Source organism: Sinocyclocheilus rhinocerous, unplaced genomic scaffold, assembly GCF_001515625.1.
Source record: "Sinocyclocheilus rhinocerous isolate Xijiao unplaced genomic scaffold, SAMN03320098_v1.1 scaffold230, whole genome shotgun sequence".
Taxonomy (NCBI): Eukaryota; Metazoa; Chordata; class Actinopteri; order Cypriniformes; family Cyprinidae; genus Sinocyclocheilus; species Sinocyclocheilus rhinocerous.
This window is the reverse complement of record NW_015637126.1, coordinates 406,559-418,887: the sequence shown is the minus strand read 5'-3', so window position 1 is coordinate 418,887 and position 12,329 is coordinate 406,559. Positions and strand designations below refer to the sequence as shown.

The 12,329-nt window shown below is 38.3% G+C and overlaps 1 protein-coding gene across 2 annotated transcripts in view; it reads right to left on the bottom strand.

Moving 5' to 3' along the window:
* The window catches only part of LOC107748505 (multiple epidermal growth factor-like domains protein 9), a 114,131-nt gene that overhangs the window by 10,099 nt on the left and 91,703 nt on the right, over nucleotides 1-12,329 (bottom strand). The window contains exon 4 of one of the 2 annotated variants that reach the window (XM_016563300.1): nucleotides 6,583-6,732. The exons of the other annotated variant lie outside the window; for it this stretch is intronic. Coding sequence (XP_016418786.1) covers nucleotides 6,583-6,732 — 150 coding nt within the window. The remainder of the gene's footprint in view (nucleotides 1-6,582; nucleotides 6,733-12,329) is intronic. 2 annotated transcript variants of the gene reach the window in all.

Genomic DNA, 12,329 nt, shown 5'->3' with positions numbered 1-12,329 from the left:
TCAGTCACTGAGACAGCATACATTTGTTAATTCAGACAGTGCTACATGGACAAACAAAGAATTACTGAAGCGAGCAAATCCAGCCATTTATAGAGATTAAATCACTGTCTTCAGAGTGTTTGCTGTACAAGACTTGAATTCAGAAAAGCAATTTCAAAATCTTTTTTTTTCCCTGATGCAGATGGAAACGTTCATCAAACTTAAAAAACAGATGCTTCAGATACTGCAGAAGGGGTCAATACAGCATTCCAGCGGAACTACAAGACACAATGGCTGCTGTATGACACCTATCTAATGTGTATATCACTGCACCCATCAAGGCCATTATCCATATTTTCTATGCCAGGGACTATACAATGAAAATGTGTCCTTAAATCATTTATTTATTTATTTACTTATGAATCATTACGTAGTAGCCATTTTATAGAAACTTTTGGGCACTCAGGGTCATACTGTATTATAAATAAAGTTATGGCCTAAATTTAAGAGTAAAAAAAGTCTGAAGCATTAAAAGAATTTAGTCTAAAAATGGAGCTTACTTTACTAATAAAGCTAGCTAACATAAACATACTTAAAGGGGTCATAGGATGCTGCATGCACTTTTACAAGTTGTTTGAACTGAAATGTGTGTTGGCAGTGCGTGTACACAACCACCCAGTGGCGGATTAAGACTCTTTGGTGCCCCTGGGCAACGACACCTAGAGTGCCCCCCCCCACCACACAAAAAATAATTATATTAAAAAAATGAATGAATGAATGAAATGTGCTTCAAGTGATCATTTAGATTACATTTGTTTTGGGAGAAAAAAAGAAAGAGTGGATAATCTTTTTAGAGTCATTGTTGTCCACAGCTCATTTTTCATTCATTTATATTTAATTTACAAACACATTTTCTAATGTTTTACTCCCTTGTGTAAAAAGGGTGTTTTCAGAAATGCAACAATGAGTGTATGGTCTTGTTTGCAATTACATATACAGAGCTTAACAAATTGATTAGGCCACCACCCAATAGGTTTGTGCCACAGCTGCCCTAAACTAAGTAGGTGATTACCAAAATTAGCATTGTTATGTTTCTGTAATGGTTAATCCACCAGTATGTGTACGATCTATGAGGCCAAATCCTTTGGCCTCTTATCAAGGCAAAGGAGGCCATACAAAATAAAAATAAAACAGCCTATTTATATTTTTTGGTTTATTAGTTTTTGGTTATTATGTGTGAATAAAGACTATTTAGTTGTTTCAGTTTGTTATTTGCCCAATGATAACACAATTTTTAGTTTTAAACAAGTTTTTGACGGGCGGTCTAATAAATTTGTTAAGCACTGTATATAGCTACATATAGTTTTGTGAGGATTTGAACTGAAAATAAAACTTACAAACTCACTCGTTTACACTTTGCCCCTTTCTTGATTGCCAATGGCTGCAAAGTACAACGTGAAAGCGCAAGGCTGACGCTCTGTAGCGGATTCACACATCCATGAGCGAGGCATTTTAGTTGAAGAGACGGGAGTTGCGCGACAGCATGCTCCTAGAATCTGTTTGAGTGATATATGGCTGTCGAAACGAAAGCGCACAGGTTCACGCAGTAGGATAGCCTATGTGTGAATCTGGCGATAGATCGCGCATCCTCTGTTTCACGCATGAGAAAAGAAAAAAAAACCTTTTAACAAAACTTTCAGAGAACTTACTTTCTACAGGGTAAAAAAGGTGTTTTTTACACTACCATTGAGAAATTTTAACCAAACTATGTTATAGACTTTTCATTAAGACCCCAAAGAATCATATCTTGTGGAAAATGGGCATCCTATGACCCCTTTAAGCTTACATACACACATAAGCTTACATTACACAAACAAAAAATTATTAGTATGATTTTAACCAATATACACTGCTGTTAAAAAGTTTGGAGTTGCTAAGACTTTTTTAATAGGAAAATAAGTCTTTTATACTCATTTTGCAGTATTACAATTTAATATAATTTTTAGTTAAATGTTAGTTAAATAGTTTTCTATTTGATTATATTTTAAAATGTAATTTATTCCTGCGATGCAAAGCTGAATTTTCAGCAGCCAGCCTGTCTTCAGTATCACATGATCCTTCAGAAACCATTTTAATATGCTGATTTGATGTTCAACATTTCTTGTAATCACAGTTAAACATAGCTGTGCTACTCATTTTCATGAAAACAGTGATAGATTTCTTCCAGGATTTCTTGATGAATAAAAAACCCCAGCATTTATTTGAAATAAATCTTTTGTATAGCATTTATTAATTTCTTCTCTTTCTGAGGATGGTGTTAATTCTGTATCTATGCACAGTATTTTGTATTTCGTTAGTGGAATTTTCTATGGCGGACTGCCTTACACAAAAAACACAGTACTTTTAAATACTATACTGTATGCGGCACAATTTGAATGAAACAAACTAGCATATTTACACTCAACTCTCAACATTGGTGTTAGAGTTTGCTGTTAGATCTAAGCAAAGAGCTTCTGGCTGTGAGTGCTGAGGGATGCATCCAGACTGTAGATGACCACGGACACAATTAGAGGAAGAGAGAAAAAAAGTCCCTGAGCACCAGTGACTAAAACTGGACTACATAAGTCAAACAGGAGTTGTGTTATGAGCGGTCTGCTGTTTCCATGCTCTCACTAATACTGAATATTGGGTGTTATATTTCATGACTGTGCTTTAAATTTGATCTTTTGAATAGTGACATCACACCATCCCAGACCAAAAATATGTAGTGTTAATTACACTTATGCTAAGGGCACATCTTTTATTATCAGAGCAATTAAAACGTCAGATAAAAACTTGATAAAGAACCATTCTGGCTTTGATCCATCACTTAAATCCTAAAAGAGCAGTATAAGGCTCGCCAAGCCACAGGTTAAAAGGTTTATCTTTTATTTGGGTTATGGCACTGGCACTCAGGGGTTATACAGTAGCAGTTTCTTATTTTAAAACACAGCTACAGTAGAACAGGAAGCGTGCAAACGGGTGCAACCTGCAACCCACCTAGAGCTACATCAGTCTCTCAGATACTGAGACTTGAACCAGCAACCTTTCAATCACAGCAGCAGAGCTAATACCTCCCATGGTGCAGTGCAGGATGTAAAGTTAATGATCTAAGCCATGTGCTCTGCTCTTGTGCTGAGTGACCTTTACCGCAGCACATGTGTGAATTAATCACTTCCATCCTCTTGTTGGTGCTTTGACATTATGATTTATTTCCATTGTTTAGATCCCAGTAAAACATAGCATCCCCAGTTAGCTCTATAGAGACGTCCAAGTGTAATCTAGAGGCCGGCTGACGGTACACTCATCTCTTCAGGGAGTTTTGTTAATAAAAGTGTGGCCTTGATGAGTAAATGCGGAATTCATTTAACACTCATGTGCTCCCCTGTACCTCATCAGGCTGCATCAGGGATTTATGGGCAGAATAAAATAAGGTCTGTCGTCCAATCAGCCGCTGTCCTGACTGTGCTGGTTATTAGCATTCCATTACCATAATCACTAATCCTCAAAGGCTGAACCTGTAGTTCCCATTTGAGTGTGGGCCGCTTTTCGAATACAGGCATGATGATGAATACTCTCTCTTTTATGCAGACTTTTCTCATTATATATTATGTCAGGAGTCCTTACTTTTCGATTGAGGAGTCAAGCCACATTAATTATTCATTAGCTAAGTTTTGGAAGACTATGTATAATCTCAAAATGCTGTTTATCAGTTGTTCCTCCAAATCAACAGCAGAAATGCCGGATCAGGGGGAGAGATAGAAAGAGCTCTGGGCATGCATGTTAGCTTGCTCTTAAATCACATATAAGAGCCTAATACAGCTTCTATCACACAGATGTGCCTTGAGTTATGCTGATGTGCATCAGTTGGCAGCATTTGCATAAATATAACTGGCAACCAACTGACAATTATAAAACATATATGCATTTTCTAGTGTATAACTTGATTAAGAAAGCATCAAGAAGAAAAATATATGTGCTCTCCAATTGCAAACGCAGTTGCAATGCTAAATACACACCAAGAACTAAGATGAAAGTGTTTACACATCCGTACTTCTATTAAATGGAATAAGACAATGGTAGTTATGCAAATATGAATGGTTAGATATTACTGTATGTTTTTCAAATGACAGTTCAGGGTGAGGGTGAATCTTGGAAAGGCAAAAGATTAATTCGCGCTTACCATATTAGATAACCGTTGTGCCTGAAAAGCAGTTTACCCCCCAGATTAGTTTTATGACCATCATTATCGAGAGCCAGATGAAAAGACTGTCAAGGCCTGCAAAACCCACACCACAAATAAGACCAGATGCCTCAAATCCCAGAGCAGGTGACTGTGAGTATGGCGGTTACCTGGTATAGATGGCAGAAAGTGTTAAAGGGGTCATATGATGCGATTTCAATTTTTCCAATCACAAAGGGAGTTTGGTTAACGTGACAGTCACGACTCATGCAGCTGTAAGGTTTTCTGCTTCTTTTGTTTTACTTGCGATCTTTACAACACGCATTACATTAGGTATTTCATGGCACATTCGTTTTATGCATATTTGGCGCCATCTATTGTTGTGGGTGTATTATTGACATGTCAAAGTCTAGACCCTGAATATAAGACGACCGCGTTTTTTCAGATGTATTTCCAAGAAAAAAACATTGTCTTATATTCGGGACAATACGGTATGTCCCCACTGGATGCAACAAATGCCTCGTTTGTAATGGGTATTAATGTTTTTGTCTCGTCGCTCCGGCCGGACACGGCATCAACAGTATGTGAGGGGCGTAACATTTCCGTCTCACGCTTGAGGTATTCGGCCAATCACAACACACTGGATAGCTGGCCAATCACAGCACACCTCGCTTTTTCAGATCGATGAGCTTTGTAAAAATCGACGCGTTTCAAAAAGGCGGGGCATAGAGGAGAAACAATAATGTACAGTATGTGGAAAATAATGTGTTTTTTGAACTTTAAACCGCATAAACACATTTCGTTACACCAAATACACAAAATAATGTTCTTTTTTGCAGCATCATATGACCCCTTTAATCAAGGTGCTGATGATTACAGGTGCTTGGCTTTGTGAAAATAGTCACTTCTGATTTAAAAAAAGTGGCTAATCGACATTACCAAACAAACAAAACAAAAAAAAAAAGATATGTAGCCATACAGTTAACGTGTTGTACTTCGTAATTTCATAAAATGTTCATTTTTGTTTTTACATGTAATAAATCAAATATAAATACACATCATTTTAAAGGTTTGGGGCAGTAAGATTTTTTTTAATTATTTGAAGAAATTAACGCTTTTATTTAACAAGTATGTATTTGAATTTAATTGATCAAAAGTGACAGCAAAGACTTTTTGCTTACACTGTTTATTACAAAATATAAAAAAATACAAAATACAAAAATTTACAAATTATTATTAAAATTACATATTATTATTAAAAATTTCTGTTTCAAATATATGCTGTCTTATAAACTGTTTTATAAGAAATGTTTCTTTAGCATTAAATCAGCATATTATAATTATTTCTGAAGGATCATGTGGCACTGAAGACTGGAGTAATGACTGTTGAAAATGTAGCTTTGCCATAACAGAAATAAATGACATTTTAAAATATATTAAAATAGAAAACAGTTATTTTACATTGTAATCATAGTTCACATTATTGTTATACTGTTTTTAGTGTATTTTTGATCAAATAATGCAGCCTTGGTGAGGAAAAGAGACTCACCCCAAAATTTTAAGTGGTAGAGTATTAAAAATACAACCCCCCAAAAAACAAAACTTTTCTTAGTTTGAATTTTTATAAAGTGGAGTATCATCTTTATTTTATTTTTTATTTTTGAAAAAAAAAAGAAGATTGCGACTATAATTCCTTTAGTGCATGTTATAATGTTTCTCCTGTTACACAAAAAACAGCAGCTACACTGTGTGGCTACATTTGTGATCTACCCTACTGTAATATCTGGGAACACTGAACAACACCCACCTGCCCTTTTGCTGGTCTATGTGGTATTTATCCGTTGTCAGGTCCTACCTTACATCAGCTTGCAAGGCTACAAGAACATTGCTGCTGTCAGCAAATCCAGAAACCCCTTCACAAAACAATATCACGCAATTCCACACAAACACATGGTGAATAAGCCATGAGACAGAGAGACAGAGCACTGTGGGACTGATCAAAACACTTCTGAATAAGAAACAAGAAACACTCCCATCCGTTCTCGCCTTTACAGTACTTCATAAACATATCCTGTGAGGGTTTTGTTCAGAGTGGAGGCCCAGAGAGGAGAAAAAAAAGTTTCCAGTTTCACTTTCACTTAAAATAAACCTCTCTTCTATTAAAAGTCCACCCACCCAGAAATTCAGACAGCAGGCGGTTGGCCAGAATGATGCAAGACACATAATCCAAAACAGATGAGAGGGGGTACTCCACATATCCCAGATGTGGAAATCTCCTCTGAATTTCCTACAGCAGTGGCCAATAAGAGCTCAATAATAAAGTTAGCAGGCTATGCTAACGTCAGCTACACTAGCCTGGCATGCATGTGGGAAGGACTCACCGAGCTTACAGCTGCCTGTGGAGGTGACACTGGAGCATGGGCAGGGGACACAGGGCTCTGTCATGGGAGAACTGGGACTTCGGTAGAAATTATACCTGCACTTCTCACAGCTGGGTCCTTCAGTGTTGCCTTGGCAGTTCATGCAGATGCCTGAAAGAACAGGGGGAGGGAGAGAGGGTTGAGTAAACAGACCCATAGCTGTGACTGACAGGACTTTGGTCCAGTGAGGCTGACGAGAGGGAAACGGAGTTCAGTGGCGCTAAGGTAGACATAAAAACCTGAAGTTAGAAAACCTATAGGTAGCATGCAAAACTGCAACACATGAAAACAAGGAAGGAACTTCCTCACACCCTGCCAGAGCAAGTGCAAATCTAATGAAAGAATACTAACAGAGAGTTGCCAAAACAAATAAAACACATATTAAAACTTGAATGAGCTCTTTTTGCATGTGCCAATAACATTCAAGTGAACTCTTTACGGATTGAGTGGTTTGAACAACTTTTATTTTATTGATTTGAAGTGGTGTTTGAAAGCCGAGTGAAAAGAGAACACTTCAACAAGCGATTGCATAATTCAGAGAGGAAGTACGAGAAACCACGCACACACGCACTGAATGGCATTCCTCTGATTATTATGTAACAAGCCCAACCTGACATGTGCATCAATAGTGCAGTTTCTATTTGGGAAAAAGTGATCAGCTGAAAAACTCTTGTAAGTGATAAATGAGAGTCATGAGAGTCATGATGAGAGAAAAAGCAAATACAGTGCACAGTAATGAACGAGTGGAAGGAAACAGCAGAAGGAAGGACTGAGTGAGGATTGAGGTGTTGTTTGGATCTAGAACAGGATCTGACAGCGTTTTCACATGTTACAATGATCCAAGAATTCCAAGATTTTTCATTTTTTGAATGAATTATCCCTTTGAAATGACAAAGATAAGTGAAGACTGCATCATTTCTTAGCCAATGCCTCTAGGTCTGATATTTTGTTATTTAATGCAAAGACATTCATTACATTAACATTTATAATAGGGTTGCACAATAATAATTTAACTGATAATCATGATTATTTTGCTCAAAATATAAATCACTCAGATTTCCTCAATATAAACCACAATTATGAATTATTGAAATTTCTTTTTACATTTCATCAGGATGATTGCACTTTCATGTAAGCACAAATCAAAGACACTGTCAACTCATACACTGGGTTTATTTTACTTCATTTAGTTTCCTGATATATTTATAATTTATATTAACACATAACAATAACAAACTTGTAAAAATGTTTAGCTTTCTTTCAAAAGCAAAAACAGTGAAATTTCTAATATTAATTTCAATCATTCCAAATTTTGTTTTACTTTGAATTGTAGAACAGAGGTTGTGTATGTGCATTTATTCAGCAACCACAATATCGCAAACAATATAGTCAAGATTCATGTTTGGATTTATCACTGAGAAGGTTTGTACACAAATTTAGTGGCGGAAGGAACACAGACTGGATAAATGCATGTACTAATGATTCAGCATCTTTTAGGCTGACATAGGGACGGAGTCTGGCAATACGACGGAGTTGAAGGAATGCAGCTTTAGAGAGTTTAATAATAGTGTCTAATATAAGAGCCAAGAGTGATACCTAAGCTGCTGGCAGCAGCAGATGGAATAATTGATGTACATGATTGTCTGTGTTTTCAGATTGTGAACGCTTTTTTTTGCAGTGCAGAGAGAGAACGTGTGCATGGTTGCCAGGTGAGGAACATTAAATAAACACTTGATGGAAAATGTATCTATTTATGGATAAAGCTTTGAGAGATTTAGACTCTTGACATCTGGCAACCATGAAAGCTAGCCTTGTTATAGATAATGTAAATGTCACAAAAAAAATGTTTTCATGATAAATAATCAGCAGGGCAATATCACAATGATTATGCTTAATCAAGAGAAGCAGAAATCGTCATGATTAAAATACGATAATTGTGTAGCCCTACTTCATACATTTAGCGGATGGTTTTATCCAAAGAGACGTATAATAGAGGAGCATAAGCAATTCATCACATTCATACATTTTTAATTGCGGAATCAATGTCCAAATAAATTTTGGGACCACTGCAGTCCTCAGTGAGCAACTACCTTAGACAAAGAAAGACTAATGACACAAATTAACCAAGCAATAGTCACAATTAATGAAAAACTGCATCGCACAGGTGTAAGCAGCATCACTAGTAATGAGCTGACTATAAGTTTCTGTACTGCTGTCATCAACACGAACATTTACGCTTGTTTGATCATCTCTGTATTATGAGAATGCAGTCTTTGTGTTTTTGTACAAGATGGCTATCTGAATTAACTTCATAACATTTGATCTGACACACCAATATCACAGACAGTCAGGCAACGAGGCAATTTCTTTTTCTTCAGGTTCATTTGTCTCATCTGTCACTGGCTGTGCAGTCAAAAATAAATTGCTTTTCACAAATACACTGCTTAACAATTACAGGTTTTTATATTTTCTGAAGAAAATGTGAGTGGTACTTGGCTGTTCAAAACTCACCAACACAATGCCAGAGTGTTCAACTGCTAGTGTTCTGAATGGTTGCTAGGGCATTGCTAGGAGGTTGCTAGGCACTATACAAACAAGACCGATTCGACTTCAGAAAACACCACTAATAAAGAGCATAAATAACAGAAGTGAGTGCTAAAAAAATTTGTGTGTTATGTCAAATTCAGGCACATTTTTATATTCAAAGTTACTTGAATTAATCTCAAAATACAAATATGGGATAAAATTACAATATCAGTTATTGACTTCAAGCATCTGTCCATCAATTGACATAAGGCAAGAGTATGAATATCTTCAGGGATGAAAGCAGAAACATATTCTTTAAGAGCAAGACCAAGCAAACACTACAGAGATCCAACTCAGGGCCAAAAGCACACAGATCAAAGAGGCTATGCATGCGTGTTTCAAAAGATGGGCTGCTGTCAGACCCAATTGAGTGTGCGTGTGTAAGTGTGTGCTTTTCCACTGGGTCTCCAGGACCAGACAGTAAAGCAGGAGGAGGATCATTAGTGTTCAAACGCTATTCCCTGTATTGAAGACGGATGAGTGTCCACAGATGAAGCCTATGCAAAGACTCCCCCTGGTCCAGCTCTAACTCTTCTTTCATTTCATAACAGGAGACTGACACAGAGGTCAGAGGGAAGCAAGACCAGTAAGTCAGAAAAACAAACAATCAATGATGATGTATTTACATTATCACGGGGCAACAGACAAAACAAGTATCTAAATCTAGCTGAATCAGATGGACTGTCATGAACAAAATATATGTAATGTTTCCTACAGTGTTTCGCAGCTTCTATATACCAACAACACTGTTTTGTATTCTAAAGTTTTAATTAAAATACAATTTATTATAATAAAACCTATTTGTGAATGTGTGTCTGTACCTAAAAACCACACACATTTAGTCAGTGAGTCAGATGTTAATTAGTAATTGCTCTGATTCATAGTCTTTTGTTTTGTCTCATTACATTCAATTAAGCCTAAAAACGGTCAACTTAGCTGAAATGTAATTTCTTTGGCAGTTGCAGAGCTGTGACTGAAAAGATGGACAGGATACACTGGTGAAAGAACTCCAAGTGCTGTTGATTCTGCAAGAATTTACAGTGTAGTGAAAGCTTATAGATCAGCAGCTGCTAGTGTACAATCTGAGTCCACAAATCACTATTATGACAGTGGCCAGAAAATCACTGAACTGGGAGGAGGAATAATGAGCCGCATTAATGAGTATGAGTGTCTGTGTACGTATGAGCATAATTATGAAGACAGGTCTGAGAAGATCAAACACATGCATAGCCTGTAAATTAGTAAAAGTCCAAATAGAGGCTCATTGTGTGGTTGAAAATCGCTATTATGCTGAAGGTGGTCGCCCAGTGTCTGCCAATCAAAAAGGTTTTGGACAAAAAAATAGAGCACATGCCTGGACTGAACACCTTTAACTGGTAAGATTAAAGAAATTTGAAACATGGAGAAAAAGCAATGCACATGTGAAATTAGTCGGCTGATGGTGAAATGCCCTCCGCTCCTTAGATTTCCTGCCAAAGAAGTCCTGTCGGCAACGCGAGGAGCCTGGCAGTGAATGCAGCGTCTCATTCCCTATTCAGAGAAGCTGGGTTACGTGAGTAACCCAAGACATTCTCTTTCGTAGGTTCACTTAACGCTGTGTAGCTATAATGCAATGGGAACGATATACCACACCCACCAAGCTAAGCACTGCCATATCTGGCCCGATGCATCTAAATCCAAGCTATAAAACCTGATAAAAGTGTGAGGAGAGGACCATCCTGCCGCCACACAGATATCCTCCAGGGCAACTCCTCTGAAAAGAGCTGGAGAGGAAGCAAGACTCCTGGTAGAATGAGCTCAAATACCTAGCGGTGAAGACAGACCTTGCACCTCAAACACAAGCGAGATAGAATCCCTTACCCAATGAGAAATCCTATGTTTTGATGTGGTGAGCCCTCGGAGGCCAGCAACAAAACACACCAACAAATGGGAGGACTTGTGCCATTGGCTATAGCGGTCCACATAGAGCTTCAATGCTCGAACAGGGCGGAGCAAAAGCAACAGAAGCAAAAGGAGGAAGACAGTGAACCACCTGTGAGCGAAATGGCGTGGACAAGACCTTGGGGACATAACCGGATATGGGCCGTAGGAATACCTTAACAAGGCCTGTAGCAAATTCCATGCATGACTTGCTAACAGAGAGAGCCTGCAAATCCCCTACGCGTTTGATAGAATCCAACGGCAACAGGAGCATCACCTTAAGGGTCAGAATCTGCAACTGCACAACACTCTTAGGAGGCGGAGGGCCGGCCACGACAAACAAACTCCTTTGAACTTCATCCACCACAGAAATGGCCTCATATGAAGCAGTCCCAGGGGCAGCACAGGAGAGGCCGCTGCCACGAGACTCAGGAGTCTGCAACATGTGCTCACCGAAACATGATGGCCTAGCTTTAAGTGGGTCAAACACATTTTGATATCTGAGCAGGAGCCAAACGGGCCTGCATCGAAACAGAATGAACAGGTGAAGTCAACGGCCGCCGTGTTAGTAAGGCAAGCAAAGATAGGCTGCTTCCAGGATCTGGAGCTTTTGTGATGATGCAGATCACTGAAAAATGGCAGCTTTCTTCATGCGGGACGAGAATTAGGGCCACTCAAGAAGCGCTCGTCCAGCTTAGAGGACTGGGACTCACATGCTTTGTCTGGCCACTCAATATTAAAGGGGTCATATGACGTTGCTAAAAAGAACATTATGTTGTGTATTTGGTATAATGCAATGTGTTTATGCGGTTTAAGGTTAAAAAAACACATTATTTTCCACATAATGTACATTATTGTTGCTCCTCTATGCCCCGCCTTTCTGAAACGCGTCGATATTTACAAAGCTCATCGGTCTGAAAAGCGAGGTGTACGCTTACTGGCCAGCTATCCAGTGCGTTGTGATTGGCTGAATACCTCAAGCGTGTGACGGAAATGTTACATCCCTTAACATACTGTGATGCCATCTCCCGGCACGACCAGACAAAACCAATAAAACCCATTACAAACGAGGCATTTGTTGCATCCAGTGGGGACATAATTACAGATTATAATGACTTATACTGTCTTTATACGCGTTGCGTTGCGTATCGCGCCGCGTAAACATAAAACCATGTCTGCATTTGTGATCGGAGAAACAACAA